Here is a 15759-nt window from a genome sequence, read left to right as displayed (position 1 = left end):
TCCAGGGGGGGGTCTTAAGAACGCTCTGGTTGCTATATACATTCGTACAAAGACATAAATACAGAAAGCCCCGAGCTCCACAGACAAGAGCTGAAGGGACGCACCTTTGTCCCAGGGACAGTCCAGGCCTTGCCAAACTCAGCCAGACCAGGGGCTGAGGGGCAGAGGGCACTGGGGACAGCTCCGGCTGTGTTCCCCAGGCCACAACTTGAGTGGACAATGGGGAAGACCACTGTGCAAAACTGTAAACAGCGCTTGGAGTAGCTGCTACCGCCAACCGCCCGGCGGGGCCTCAGGTTGGGGGCTAGAGGCGGGTGGGGAGCTCGAGGCGGGCGGGAAGCTCTTCCTCACTGTCGCTGCAGTTCCCACAGCAGTCCTGGAGGGCGGGGAAGACACGGAGGGAGAGAGGCAGAGCAGGCGCAGTTAGCTACCAGGGCTGTCACCTGGGCCGGCCCTGCCAGGGCAGACCAGGAGCTCCGTGCTCCAAGGAGGGGGCTCCCCACGAGGGGCCCAGAGCAGCAGCTCAGGCCAGACATGTGTGGACATCAGTGCAGAGGCTGCTGGCAACAGGCTGAAGTGAGGAGGACCAGGTGGATCCCAGGCTCTGCCAGGGTCCTCTCCCTGGGGCCGGTGGAGGCAGGGCATGGGGAAACAGATGGCTAAGCAAGGCTAGCAGCTTGCAGGTGCTGGGCACAGAAGCAGTGGGCAGGGGGAGGTAGGGAGCGGGCACCAGACTTCTTTCGCCCACATCTCGCCTCTGCCATGGATGGGCTGTCTGTGGCTCCCCAAGGCCGGGCAGCAAGGCCAACCCATGGGGAGCCCACACTGCTCACCTCTGGAAAGAGAAAAGAGGCCGTGAGCCCAGCCGGGGGTGGGGGACAGGCGGGAATGAGGCCAGAGACCCTGGGCACCGCTGACACGGCTGGAGGATGCCTACTCCCCGCGCATGCAGGCACCGGCTCTGCCTCCCACCCACCGTCCCCTGGAGCCAGGTGGGGGACCCAGGTAGGACACTGCTGGGGGTTACCTGGCGACTGAAGAGCCTCTGCAGCAGTCCCTTCTTTGGGGGTGCAGGCGGCTGGCCCTTCCAGTCCAGGTCTGGGGGAACCGAGCCATCCAGCCCGAAGACATTCAGCTCCTGGAAGCACTCGGTCTCCACCATCTGCCACAGAACAGGTAGCTATGAGTACTGACCCCAAGGGTGCCCCTCTGGAGCCCACCCCATCAGCTGGGCAGGTCCCCACCTCATTCTGCCAGGGGATGGACACACTGCCCGTGGCAAATTTCTGGTAGAAGTCCTGGTCAGTGGCTTCCAGCTCCACACCCTTAACTGTGGAGAACTGTTCGATATCCAGAACATCCTTGCAGTAAATGGCCTGGGGCTGGGGGGACAGAGACAGTGGTTAGACAGGAACACCACACACACCCCTCCTCGACAGGAGGGCAGTTCAACCCTGAGCTGGGGCTGGGTTTGCCCTGACCCTTGCAGCTTCCTGGTTTGCAGGTGCCCCCAGCGTTTACAGCAGCACTATTAACAATGGCCATGACATGGAAGCAATCTAAGTGTCCATCCACAGATGAGTGGGTGAGGAAGATGTGGCATATGTATATAAATAATGTATAGTGGAATATTACTCAGACGTAAAAAAAGAATGAAATAATGCCATTTGCAGCAACATGGATGGACACAGAGATTATCATACCAAGTGAAGTAAGTCGTACAAAGACAAATATATTGGGCTTCCCTGGTGGCTCAGTGGTTGACAGTCTGCCTGCCGATGCAGGGGACACGGGTCTGTGCCCCGGTCCGGGAGGATCCCACGTGCCGCGGAGCGGCTGGGCCCATGGGCCATGGCTGCTGAGCCTGCGCGTCCGGAGCCTGTGCTCCGCAACGGGAGAGGCCACAGCAGTGAGAGGCCCGCGTACCGCCAAAAAAAAAAAAAAAAAAAAAAAAAAAAAAGACAAATATATTTAACATGACATCACTTATATGTGGAATCTAAAAAAATGATACAAATGAACTTATTTACAATCAGAAACAGACTCACAGACATAGAAAACAAACTCATGGTTATCAAAGAGGAAGGGGGGAGGATAAATAAGGAGTTTGGGATTAGCAGATATATTTTACAATATATAAAACAGATAAACATCACGGTCTTACTATATAGCGTGGGGAACCATATTCAATCCCTTGTAATAAACTACAATGGAAAAGAATCTGAAAAAGAATATGTATACACACACATATACACATATATACATCCGTACATATATATATCTGAATCACTTTGCTGTACACCAGAAACTAATACACAACATTGTAAATCTACTACACTTCCAAAACAAAACGAAACAAAACACAAGTGCCCCATGCACTTCCTGAGCATGGCAGTCCCTTCTCTCTGACACCCAAGTTCCCCTCTAAACTGGGGCTCATTATCCCTCACTGCTCACTGCCTGACAAGGCTGCAGAGCTGACCCACGGTGGCCAAACAGCCCCCACAGTGCCATACGGAATCAGTAACAGGCACCCCCCTCCACCTGTATACAGCTGTCTAGGTGCAACTGGTGAGGGCAGCGTAGACTGAATCTCAGCTGGGTACTCCATGCGGGGCCTGGAGCTGATAGGTCCTCTGTCCTGGGATGTCCAATGGCATATTCCATCCCCTTCTGCTTCACAGCCAACCAAAGGATTAGAACATTCCTCCCACCTCTCTGTGCCCCCAGCCCTCTGCCAGGAGCCCACCTCACTCCAGAAGGCCACTTCTTTTTTCATCGTTACATTTTTTTCTAAGTCCTACTGTTAAGGATGTCAAAATATTATCATGTAAAATCATACAGCCACTTTTTGGAAAAGTCTGGCAGTTCCCCAAAAGGTTAAACATAGCGTTACCATATGAGCCAGCATTCAACTTCTAGGTGTATGTCCCAGAGAAATGAAAACACATGTCCCCACAAAAACTTGTACGTGAATGCTCAAAACAGCATTATTCATCATAGCCCCAAAGTGGAAACAACCCTAATGTCAATCAACTGATGAACAAAGTGTGTCATATTCATACAATGGAATATTATTCAGTCATAAAAAGGAATGCAGGACCAATAAATGCTACAACATTGGTGAACCCTGAAAACGGTATGCAAAGTGCAAAAAGCCAGGCACAAAGGACCATATATTATATAATCCCATTAATATGAAATGTCCAGAATAGGCAAATATAGAGAGACATAAAGTAGATTAGTAGGGATGTCCCTGGTGGCGCCGCAGTTAAGAATCTGCCTGCCAATGCAGGGGACACGGGCTCGAGCCCTGTTCTGGGAAGATCCCACATGCCGTGAAATAACTAAGCCCATGCACCACAACTACTGAGACTACACTCTAGAGTCCGTGAGCCACAACTACTGAAGCCTGCATGCCTAGAGCCTGTGCTCCGCAACAAGAGAAGCCACCGCAATGAGAAGCCCGTGCACCACATCAAAGAGTAGCCCCTGCTCGTCGCAACTAGAGAAAGCCCGCGCACAGCAACGCAGACACACACACACACACACACACACACACACACACACAAAAGGTTGATGAGTGGATGCCAAGGGCCAGGGGAGGGGAGAATGGGGAATGACTGCTAATGAGTATGGGGTACTTTGGGGGGAGGGGTGATGAAAACGTTCTAAAATTGATTGCGGTGATGGTTGCACAACCTGACTATGCTAAAAGCCATTTAATTATATCCTTTCAAGGAGTGAGTTGTATGGTATATGAACTCAATAAAGCTGTTAAAAACTATATCATCATCAAGCACATTTTTCATCTGCTGCTTCTAAAAAAAGTTAAACTACAGGGCACTGATTTTCAAGGTTGGTATGCAGGGAAGGAGGAGTAAACTCGAGTGGCAGGGCCAGCCCTGAGGCAGGCTGCCGGAAGTCAGGCTCTCAGTTCAACTGCCCACACCAAGGCTAAAACCGTGGGTTGCTGGTGAGACCCACCTGCAAGATGCAGTTCTGCAGAGGCAGCAGCCCACTAGGTGGCCTCCCACTCCCGCTCCTGCTCCCCTGCTCTGTGGCCCACACCCCCACCTCACATCCTTGCTCCACGTTCCCTGCACATGCTCACGCCAGCTATACTGGCCTTCACTGCTGCTCCACCTCAAGGCTGGTCCCTGCACTAGGATCTTAATGCCTGGCTGCTCCTTCTCCCTGGAGTGCTCATGCTCCAATCCTGGTACAGCTCTGTGCTTCACGTATTGTAGGCTTCTACTTAACCAACAGCTCCTCAGAGACCATCCTGTCTAGAAATACTCCCACCCCCCCACCACTCTTTCTTCACTTACTGGTTTATTTTGCTGTGTCTTCCCACTAGAACATGAAGGGAGGACTGGGTCCTGTTGACTCTATTAATTCTGAGGTCTGGTACATATGGGCACTCAGAATATTTGTTGAATGTGTAAACAATCACGTGCATGGTGGACAGCCACCAACCTGGCCTGCCCATCACCTACCTTCCTCCCCCGTGTTCCTGGTATACTGTCAATCACAGGTCCCAGTCCTCTTACACATGAGAGGGGGGCAAGCACGTGATCTAACCTTGGCCAATCAGAACCTTCCCTATGACTTTATACAGAGAAGCCTGAATTCAGTGGGAGAACAGTCAACAGGCTGCAGCAGAGCCAAAAGATGGAGTCCTGACAACATGGTATGAAACCCTGACATTGGCCCTACTCTGGGACTTTCTGGCCAAATGAACCAATAAGCTCCATGTTGGGTGTAAGTTTGAGTTGGGCTTCTGCCACTTAGAATTTGATGACTCGAGGATGTTTCTGCCAGGAGGATGCCTGACCCACTGAGATGCTCAGTAAATGAGTGAGACTCTGCAGAGGGGAGTGTCCTACTCCCAGACAGGAGGTCAGCGTTGCCAGGTGTAGTGGGCAGCAGATATTTTGCCAGCCCAATGGCCCTTTCCCCTGCTGGCAAGGCATCTTAGTTTTCCTTTGGGAAACCGATCTCCCACCACTGGCAGTGGCTCAGGTGGGTATAGGATACAGATGTGGCTGCTGAGGGGCCTCTGGGCAATCAGGCAATGAGCATCAGCCTCAGGCCTTGTTTTTCCTTTTCGGACTTCTTTTGAAATTATTGGGCAAGAGGCACTCTCTGTCTTCTAGGGTGGCTGAGCTGTTAAGATGTAGGCCTGCCACACCCTGGGGACAGCTGCCTGAAAGAGAAGCCTGCACACTGACCAGTAGTGGTCAGAGAGAGGAAGACAGAATTCCTGCAACATTGTTGGAGCCCTGGATCGGGTGGGCCAAAAGCAAGGCCTCTCCCACAGCTTTTCATTTTTCTGAGCCCGGTGAATTCTGTTTTGTTGGTTAACACACTTGAGTTTTCTAACACTTGCAATGAGGGTGTCCCAACCAATCCTCCAAGAGCCCCCAACCTTTCCCACCTACCCCTGCCCCCCAGCCAGGGCTTGGCCCTGCCCTCGGCAGGAGTGAGCAGCACTCACATCAGGCTTGAAGGGTGGTTCTAGCATGCCGGCTCCCAGCCGCTTGAAGTTCAGCTTCTTGAAGAGGGGGTGCTCCTTCACCTCGCGGGCACCGCCCCCCCCACACCCCAGGCGCTCAGCAGGGTCCTTGCAGAGGAGCTACAGCAAGGCAGGGTGGTCAGGGTAGCCCCGGGAGAGGTGCCCCCAGCCCCAGCCCTGGCCGGTTGGGCCTCCTGCTGGCTGCTGTACCTGGGAACAGAGCGAGCGGGCCTGCGGAGAAAAGTGCTCCGAGTACTCCTCGGGCACCTCCTTTACCAGCCGCTCCACCTCCTCCCGCTTGATCTTCTTTTTTCTCTGCTGGAAGGGTGACTGGCCTGCGATCATCTCGTACAGGAGGCAGCCTAGCGCCCACCAGTCCGGGCTGAATGTGTACCGTTCGTTCTTCACCACCTCTGGGGCTGGGAGGGACAGCACAGGAGTTAAGACGGGGCAGGAGGCGGAATTGAGCCCCGGGGCCCCAGGAATGCCCAGCATGCATGTCAAGGTGGGGTAACCAGCTCAGACACCCACTGGCACCACCCAGGCAGGCACCATCAGCAGCCCGGTGGGGACTGAGGTGAGTTGGAGAGCACACATCCCATCAAAGTGCGCTGGTATGGCCCTGCAGGGGGCCACGTCTTCTGACTTTTCAAGAGAAGTCAGAAATCTGTATTTTTAACGTGAAGCTGTCTGGGTTATCAAATGTTGGCGATCAATTCAAATTGTTTGAAAAACAATTTGATTTAAACACAGATGGAGGCCAAATTAGGCCTAGTGTGGCTGCCAGTTTGCAACCTCTAGATTTAATATCAAAGAGAGGAAAGAAGACAGCAACTGATTTGCTGGATAGCTACTGCCTGCCAGGACAGGCAGGTAGGGATTTTTGCCTCTACTACCTCTTTTCATCTTCAAGGCAACCCTGGGAGTAGGTGATGATCACTTTACAGTCAGGGAAAGTGAGGCTGGGAGAAGCAGAATGTCCGGCCCGAGGACACGTAACAAGGAAGAGGTGGAGCCCATAGCTGGAGCTCTGTCGACTGTGTCACGTGGTCCCAAGGGGAATTTGGGGCCATATCTTGGCCTCCGCCACAGATGGGCACTCCCACTTCTAGCATGGGCAGGTCTCGGGAGTGGAGAGCCGGGGCCATGGAAACAGGTATGAGGCCCTTGTCTTTCACTGGTAGGCACCTGTAGGCCCGGCCAGTAGGAGTAGCTCAATGAATATGTAGTGAGTGAATGCTGTGGATTCACAGTGTGTGGGGCCCTGGCTGAGTCTTGGTCCCCTCATCTATAAAAGAAGAACATCAGCTCTTTCTATTCCCTGAGGTACAGGAGACTTCCCAACAGGGGTGGTGGGACTGGGCCCAAGACAGGGAGAGGACCCAGGAGGCTGGCGGGCCAGGGGGAAGGGAGACTCACCCATGTAGCCCACAGTGCCCACACGGCCTTTGATCGTCTGGCCCTCAGGTACGTGCACTGCCAGCCCCAGGTCGGAGATGCGGATGTGACCTGAATGTGGATGGAGAAGCAGGGAGGCCCGTTAGGCAGGTGGGCCAGACCTCCCCCATGCCTCTCCCACCCTTTGTGGCCCCTCACCCACCGTGGTCATCTAGTAGGATGTTCTCTGGCTTTAGGTCCCTGTGGGGAGAGAAGGGCAGGATCAGATGCTGCTCAGTCTGCCCAGCAGCCAGACAGGGCCACCCCCTCCTAGCTCGCTCACCCCCTAGGATGGGATGTGCAGCAAGGTGTGGGAGCCTTTTGTTGCCAGAAGACAGACAGCCCTGCCTTCCCTGGCAGCAGCCCCAACCTGAGGGAGCAGATGAAGGATCTATGCAGCCAGGACTCCTGGGACTCGCTAGGCAAGTGGAAGGCAGTTCCCACTCAGAGGGAAGCTTCCCAGACATCACCAGCAGCTTTGTTCACCTCTAGTGCTCTCCCTCCACTCTGGTGGCTAACTCTACCTTTTCCATCTGTCAAATGAGGCTACTCATCCATCTCCTCATGGAGCTGTTGTGAGGCTAAAATGAAATCATCACCAGTAATAGTAGTAAGAGGAGCTCTCCACTACCGAGTTCTATGTACTTTACAGCATTATCTCATTCATTCCCTACAACAACCTGAGAGGCAGGAGTTATATATAGTCTTTGCTTCCCAGGAAAGAAAATGGTGTTGTGAGCAGGGAGCTGAGTGGCCAAGGTCACAGAGTGAGAGAGGGGCGACAATGCCGGGATTCACAAATGGTCAACCAGACCCCAGAGCCTGGGTTCTGAGCCTCTCAAGTCTGCCTAGTGTGGGTGAGTGTGGAGCCCCCAGCCAGAGCCCAGACAGACTTGTGCCTGCAGTGACAGCCCCAGCACACCAACATCTCTCTGCAGCCTCCAACCAAGCCCAGTTGTGGCCCCTGGCCGGGAGGGCTACACCCCTGCACCTGTACACGATGCGTTCCCGGTGCAGGTCCTCCAGGCCGCAGCAGATCTCTGCCGCGTAGAAGACGGCCCGAGCCTCGGGGAAGCCAGCCTGGCCCATGTGGTAGATGTGGAACTTGAGGTCGCCTCCGTTCATCAGCGTCAGCACCAGGCACAGTGCGTCCTTGGTCTCATAGGCGTAGGCTAAGCTCACCTGTGACCAAGAGGGTCCGAGCCCTGAAGCAGGGGCCGTGGGCCACCTGGTGGGGGGGCTGGTGCCAGCCGCCCGAAAAATCCTTCTTAGTACCACTCCCTAGGGGCCCAGCCTGCTCCCTAGGCCAGGTGTCAATTCCCCAAACCCACCCTTCCCAGGCATCTCTGAGGACAAGGGAGGCAGTCGTGCCTAGAGGGGGCCTGTGGCAGGCAAGAGATCTTAGTCCAGCAAGTGGGGAGAGCAGGCGTGGCCAGGGGAAAGGGAAGGGTCTCCTGTCTGTACTTACTACAAACCTACTGTTCACTTTCTCCAAGATCTGCTTCTCATTGAGGGCCATGGCCTCCCCTTTCCGCTTCTTGATCCGCTTCTTCTCCAGCTTCTTGCAGGCGTACATCTTGCCTGTTGCCCGCACCTGGCAGGCACATACCTGTAGCCAGGGTAGATGGGGCAAATGGGGACCAGCTGTGCCCTTCCTGGGGGTACAGGGGCTCAAAGGGGGAAGGGGCTTGTCAGGGTCCACCCTACCCCACCTCTGCACTCTGCTGGGCTCTGGCCTGGCCACTCACCTCCCCAAAGCCACCTTTGCCCAGGACTCGGTACTGCCTGAAGGTGTTTTTGGTCACTGGCTGCCTGTGGACAAGGGGTTGGGGATCAAACACTAGCTGATCAGGGGCCTGACGCCCATGAGAGTCCCCACAACCTGGCCCAGCCCAGCCCAGCCTTCAAGGAGCTCACCTTTCCAGCCACTTCCACTGCAGGAAACGGTTGAAGTAGATGCTGTCGAGGTAGTCGGCAAAAGGGGCCACACTCAGGTACTCGTGGGTCAGCCTACCGAGAAGACCCAGCCCACTGGTCAGCCCCTGACACCCCAAGTTCTTGGCTTGATGGGCCAGGCCCCCTGTTATGTGTATGCTCAGCCTGAAACGCAGCATCCTCAGCCAACCCTCTTGCTAACCCACCTAGGTGGGAGACATGCATCCTGGCTGAAGCCCAAGATGCTACAGAGAGGGGAGGCAACCTGCCCAAGGTCACAGAGCTGGCGCAAGGCTGGGGTGAGGGGCTGAGCTCCCTCACCACCTGCTGAACTGTTCACAGCCTTCTGGGTCCACAGAAGCCCACCCGTCAGGACACGATTCTCAGCCTATGGGCAGGGAGAGGCTTACCGGGTGAGCTCCTGGAAGAGGTCTTTGTAGGGCCCCTGCTCCAGCCGCTGGGCACAGTTAGTCACCAGTTGCCGGGGGACCTCAGGGATGAGGTCGGGACCCTAGGGACAAGCAACAGACAGGTCAGTGCAAGGGTTCCCTTGGCCAGCCACCCACTCCCAGGGCAGAGATGGCAGAGACCTCGGGCCTGTGCTGGGGTGGCTATGGGCTGGAGGTGCGCCAGCCTGCCCAGTTGCTGAACTTGGTCTCTGCTGTTCCCCTTGAGGCAGGGTGAAGCAGAGCTGCTGGCAGGCTGCAGGGTCCAGAGCCCCAGCCCACCCTCCTGGGCTCCATGCCTGCAGTGCTGCCTGGTGAGCCTGGAGCAGCTCCAGGGCACTCTCTGCCTGAGCTGTGGTCAATCCTCTCCCCATCACTGAGCTCTACCCGCTGCCATCATCCCTCCATCAGTGCTCACTCACCGTGTGGCTCAGAAAATTCTGCATTAGCCGCCACCCACACTCCTTCCGCTTCTCATCAGGGGTCACTTCATAGTCAGCCTGCGGGGTGGGAGGCAGAGAAGCTTGGGGTTTGGGTACAGCAACAGGTGTGGGGAGATGGGGCATATGTGGCCCGGGACCTCTGCCCACCCTTGGTGTTGGGCTAGGCTGCACTCACCACCCCATCCAGGAAGGCAATGCAGCGGGTCAGCTCGGGCCTCGTGGCGCAGAACTCTCGGAACAGCAGGCGCCCGATGGGCTGCCGCTCGCACAGGCTGTGGTAGTCACGCTCTGCAGGCAGGGGTGGGAGCTGTTGGATTTCTGGACCTGGAGCCCACCGGCAGGGCACTCCTGTCCACACCACCAGGCCCAGGGCCCTAACAACAGCTTCCAGCCCTGCAGTATGGCAGCCATTGTCTCCTTTAGAACCCTCACCACAGCACTGAGGTGGCACTACTGTTACTGCCATCATAGCTTGGGACTCCGAGGCCCAGAGAGGATAAGTAATTAGCCCAAGGTCACACAGCCAGGAGTGTGGCTCCAGAGCCGGGGTCCTCACTTCCAGCCGCTGTCTCCGGGTTCACACCACTTGCATATGTCACAGTTGGGGTTGGGTGTGGTCTGTGAGGTTCCGGCCCGGCTTGGGCCCAGCCCACACCTGCTGACTGCCTGGCGAAAGTGTGGGAGGAAGCTGTGGCTTCCGGCGAGCTCGAGGCTAGGCCTCCTTCCCGACGGTGGAAGCAGCCATGGTGTACTCCTAGCCCACGTGCAGGCCTTCAGAGGGGGCCTGGCCCTTCTCGTTAAGGTTTTGCGGGGCACCCGCAGGGCCAGGCTGGGTGGGGCTGAGCACAGGCCTGGGGCTCCCCGGGCAGTCGGTGAGGGCTGACTCCAGCCCCTGAAGCACCCTCCGCTCCATCCTGCAAGCCCTGCTCGCCCAAGGCCTGGCCCTCCCTTCCGCTGCTTCCCTCAGATCGCCCCCAATCTGACCCCGTCCTCCTCCCCACGCCTACCCCAACCACCCGCTGCTGTCCTATGTGCTCTCTGCCCTCCACCCAGCCCAAGCCCAGGAACTGAAACTGGGTTGGTGGTGCGGCCTCAATTTCTCTGCTCCCCAAAACCCCCAACCCTGCCCCTCCACCCTGAGGCAAGGTCTTGGGGGAGGCCCCCTGGCACCAGCAGGACCCTCTCACCTCTTCACCCCAGCCCCCGTCTCTACCCAGGTCTCACCAAGGCTGAGCCGCAGCTCTTCGCACTGGCTGATATGAGGGAACTGCAGCATCTGACGCCATTTCTTGCTTTTGCCTTTGCGATTCCCGCCACCACCTGTGGAAGCAAACAGGTGCTGAGTCTCGAGTCCCGCCACTGCCGTGCCTCCCCTCCACCCTCAGTGCGATCCAGAGGCCTTCAGGGCCCAGCCTAGGCCCAGTCCACTCTGGGAGGCACCTCGGGCCTTCCTTCCGCATGCTGCAACATGCCCTCGCTGGGTTCCAGGACACACATGGGCCCCTAGGCCCACCTGCTAGGGGCTTCTGGGCTGGAAGAGCCAAAAGGGGCATGAGGCCAGCCACTGGGGGAGAGTGGGGTTTCCAGGTAGCTTTGGCAGGCCTCAGCTTCTTCCTACCAGGTAGGAGTTTCCCAGGTGAAGAAAGAGAAGGACACGATAGTGGTGGGAACTGTGTAAGTCAAGGCCCAGAAGGGAGATGTTCCAGGACATGTGGGACATGCCTGAGAGATGCCAGAGGCAGAGGGCAGCCTGGGTCACCAGGTAGGCTCCAGGCCCCTATTACGAGGCCCTGCATCAGAGCTATCAGAGACGCAAACAAAGTGGTGGCAGGAGGGTTGACACTCAGGATCCCTACCCCTGCTTTCCTGGTCCTGCTACCTGCCTCATTTTACCTAGCTGACCCCTAATCTGTAGCTGCTGAGACCAGGGTAGCAGCTCAAATGCCTACAGAGCCAGACAGGTACAGTAAATGTGGGCCAGATGGTAGACAACAGGGAGTGGTGAGGAGTGTGGGAACTGGACCCGGCAGGCCGCTTCAAACAGGGGCAGCTGCAGCACAACCACGGCTGACTGCTTGATTGTTACTGGGCAGGAATGCTGGCCCAGCGTGGCCAGCTCTTTTGACTTTTCAAAATCAGCTGAGACTCTGGACCGTTACATGAAATATTGGTTCCTATATTTTAAAAAAACCACTGCAGCCCAATAAATAAAATATGTTAGAGATCTAGCTAGATGTGGCCTGTGGGCCATGAGGTTGAATATGGTGGAAGGAGCCTGAGTCTTGGAATCTTACAGACCTGGGTTTGAATCTCCACTTTACACTTCAGGCCCATCACTTGCTCTCTAGGAACCTCAATTTCTCCATGTGTACTTCAGGTCCAGAGCCATCTCCAGAGGTATTGTGATGGTGACCAGGAAAGTCTGTGTCCAGTACCCAGTAGAGCTGTGGCAAGAGGTGGGTCCCAGCTCCAACAACTCAGTGGCAACCTCAGGCCGCCACTATCCCTTGCCTGGCCTCAGTTTCCCATATGGTTTACCCAGCCTTGTTTCCATCTGACCTGGCTGAAGGCAGGTGGTGCAGGAGGAGCCACCGTCTAGGGAGAGGGCAAGGCTGGGTCCTCCAATAGGCTCCCTGACCTAAGCTGCCTGGAAGAGGAAGTGTTGTAGGGTACCCATTGGGAAACCTGCTAGCAGCCCTCCTGCAGCCTGCACCCAGCATACCCCACAGTCATTGCTCCACTGTGAGTGAGCAACAGACCCCCACCCCCGAACCCAGGGCAAGGCCTCCCCAGAAGGGGAACTCCTCCCCCACCCCTCCATCCGCCTGCTACCCCCATCACTTACTTCCTCCTCTCCCTCCTCCCAGCCACATCAAGGCAGCAGCAGAGTCACATGCAAATATCCTGTCCTGGAACTGCCACCAGAGCCAGTGGGGCTCCTCCCCACCCCAGCCTGGTCCCCTCCCCGTGCCTCTGGGGGCCTGGGAAAGGAAGGAGGACTAAGTGAGGGTTCACACCTCCAGTGCTGTCCCACTTCATCCTCATAGCAATTCTTCCAGACCTGGCCCAATTTTATGAGAAAACTGAGGCCCTGAAATGAGGAGTCAATTGGTCCAAGATTACGAAGGCTGGAGGTCCCAGAGTCAGGACTTGAACCCAGCTCCCTAGGACCACAACCCAAGCTCTTCTCCCACCGCAAACATGCCTGGCATCAGGTGTCAACTGAATACATGCAATCCCAAATCACTCAGGGCCTCAGATCACTTGGGAAGCTGGCAAAGGCCTGGGGTCCAAGCTGTCAGCCAGCTCATGAAGGGATTCCAATGCACTCAATCTACAGACCAGGGTTCAAAACTCAGTGACAACTGGGATTTCCTTTAGGTTTCAGGTCCCACCCTCAACCATCCCACAAAAAGAGTTACTGAAGTTCAGAGAGAAGAGACTTGTCTAGAGCCACCCAGGTGAGAGGGACAGAGCCAGGTTGCAGTAAGGATTCTCCAGTGAAGGCATTGGTCTCAGTCTGGCCATAACCCCCTATGCCTCCTGAGGAAGCCTATCAGAAGGTGCCCACACTCTCTGGTCAGGCAAGGCAGTGTTCTCAGCAGGCCTGAGGCCTGAACTGGCTACAGCTCTAGGGAGGGAGGCCTGGCCAGGCTCTCCCCACCCCTCCTCCCTGGATGGCTGGATGACGAGGCAGAACAGAATCGGCAGATGCCCCCAGAGGCTGGGAGGAAGGCCCAGCCCCAGGACTCCATAACGTACAGGAGATAAGGAAGGCTCTGGGCACTGAGGACCCAGACTGCCATGCCCATTTCCAGGCAGCACTTCCCCAGGGTCAACATGCACTGGGCAGGCAGGGGGCACCAGATGCTGTGCCAGCTGGGGGTTCCTCTGGGTTTCCTACAGACTGCATTGGGGACATCCTGTGTCCTAGGCGTGAGTCAACCAGTCTCACTGTGTGTCCTTGGGGCTAGGCACTGATCTAAGCCTCAGTTTCCCACCTGTAAAATAGGTCAGAAAGGCGAAGCAGATGTCTTTTTCAGCCTGAAACCCCAGCAAAGAGTCCTGACCTCCCTGCCCTAGAGTTCCAAAAAGAAGTGTCTTCTCTGCTGGTCCCTGGCACCCTGGACAGGACAGGGCACAGAGTAGGTGTTCGGTGATTATGCTACTGAGGTGAACAGTGGCAGGTGAGGGGCAGACTGACCGCAAGGCAATGAGGACCAAGTCTGGTCCCTATGCATCCCCAGGATTCTCATAGAGCAGGTGCCTGGTAATGCCTGAGGAGCTCAGCAATACTAGGTTCACAAGACAGGCTCCCTCTGCCAGGCCTTGCACTTAACAGTCCTACCAGCCTGGCATGCCTCCCTTCCTTCAAAACTCAGCTTCCAGTTTTTTCTGTGCCCATCTGCCCCGCTACTCCCGAGGGCAAAAACTGTGACCCATTCACCTCTGTCCCCAGTGTCCTGAGGCACCGAGCAAGTGGCAGTCATGCTGGTAGCATATATGACCAGCAGTTTCCCCACCTCGCAAAGGCTGTGCTACGGCAGAGCCTCGGTTAATTTATTTTCCAAACCTTTTACCCTGCACCAACTTTGTGCCGGCCCAGGCTGGGCGCCGGAGTCTGGGCCCGGGCACGTGGGGTGTGGGCTGCCCCTTTCCCTTCCTGGGGCATCTTCTTACCTCTCACCTGGGAGAGGGCTCGGAGAGGCTCTCCCGGGGCTGGGGTCCCACCCTTCCCTCTTCCTTCCTCTCTCCTCCTCTCACTCCCTCACCCCCTCACCACGACCCCACCTCCTCGCCGCGCGGGTGGCGGCCTGACCCACCCCTTGCTGGGCTCTAGCTCCCGGGGGGCAGGTGCGGAGAAAGAGGACCACAGGCCGGAAGGGCTCGTGTCTGCGCGAGGTGCGGGGCACGGAGCGAGCTGCCCTAGGGGATCGGGCGGCTGAGGCACCCGGTCGAGCTCTGAGGCCGCGCGCCCGCGTTCTCCTCACCCAACAGCCTCACCTTCCCGGGCCTTGAGTAGCACCGTGTTCGCTACGATGTTCTCGAGCTCCATGGGCTGCGGCGCCCCCGGGCCCGCCGGGCCGCGCCACCGGCCGGGATTGCGCGAGGGAGCCGGGGCCGGATGGCGATCGGCGCGGCTCGGCTCGGCTCGGCTCGCAGTGACCGCGCCGCGGCCTCCCGGGCCTCCCCGGCCGCCGCAGCCCGCCGAGCACTCTGCGCCCCCTCCCGGGGGCCACCCCTGCGCCGGCACGCCCCGCCCCGGCCCGCCCTCTGTTTACTTTACTCAGCCAATAACCGGAAGAGCGCTCGCCGCGCCGTCTTCCCATTAGACAGCCTCTTCATCATCCCCCGCCCCCACAGCCAGGAATTCGTTCAAAGGAACAGGGGGGCGGGACTTAAAACGTCACCTCTTCCTGGTTGGTCTGCGGTGGGGTTCAGCCTCTACGTTCGAATTTCTGGGCCTTCGTAGGATACCAAACTGCCAATTAGGGCCGAGCCCTCCGCTGGGACAAAAGAGGTGGGTCCTCTGGGTCACGCCCCGGATCTCTGGTACTTGATTGGATGAAGGAAGCGTCAGTCATTCTCAGCTTTGCACCCTGATTGGGCCATTAGATGTGGGTGTGGGCCAGGTCCTTTTGGCTCGCCTTGGCTTGTCCAGGGTTTGTAGGGGATGCGCTTGGTATCTTGGGCCTCTTGCAGGCCAGCCTCAAGCAAGTTCGGGCCGTGTATCCAGCCGTATTCCTTTGGGCCGGCCTATTCTGGAGGGCGCACATCGTTAGCAGGGAGAGGCCCACAGGAGGGTGCCGGCTTCCCGAGCTGCTCCCAGGCATCCAGGCCGGCCACCGCGGGCGCCCCAGCCCCGCCCCACCCCGCCCCCACAGCCGGATGTTGTGATTTCTCTCCACCCACACGGCCTTGTCCGCCCTCGGCCTCTGCTGCCTTATAAGGCAGCGCTACCACCCCAAGACGTAGGGAA

The 15759-nt window shown here is 57.0% G+C and overlaps 1 protein-coding gene across 2 annotated transcripts; it reads right to left on the bottom strand.

Moving 5' to 3' along the window:
- Nucleotides 1–267: 267 nt before the first annotated feature.
- GRK6 (G protein-coupled receptor kinase 6) lies at nt 268–14835 on the bottom strand. 2 transcript variants are annotated; one of them, XM_065875322.1, is made up of 17 exons: nt 14784–14835; nt 11004–11099; nt 9955–10067; nt 9759–9836; nt 9301–9401; nt 8873–8965; nt 8704–8767; nt 8424–8564; nt 7947–8137; nt 7119–7156; nt 6938–7027; nt 5729–5937; nt 5501–5638; nt 1245–1382; nt 1028–1162; nt 912–913; nt 268–376 (listed from the first exon to the last, which is right to left on the bottom strand). In XM_065875322.1, exons 1-17 carry the CDS (start codon nt 14833–14835, stop codon nt 268–270), a joined length of 1788 nt encoding a protein of 595 aa, XP_065731394.1. The 2 variants fall into 2 exon arrangements, with proteins under 2 accessions (XP_065731394.1, XP_065731395.1); XM_065875323.1 differs by lacking the exon at nt 912–913 and having other exon boundaries at nt 305–376.
- Between the last annotated feature and the right edge of the window lie 924 nt (nt 14836–15759).

The sequence above is a fragment of the Phocoena phocoena genome, chromosome 3 (genome assembly GCF_963924675.1).
Source record: "Phocoena phocoena chromosome 3, mPhoPho1.1, whole genome shotgun sequence".
Classification (NCBI taxonomy): Eukaryota; Metazoa; Chordata; class Mammalia; order Artiodactyla; family Phocoenidae; genus Phocoena; species Phocoena phocoena.
The sequence above is the reverse complement of the archived record's forward strand: the minus strand, read 5'-3'. Positions and strand labels throughout refer to the sequence as shown.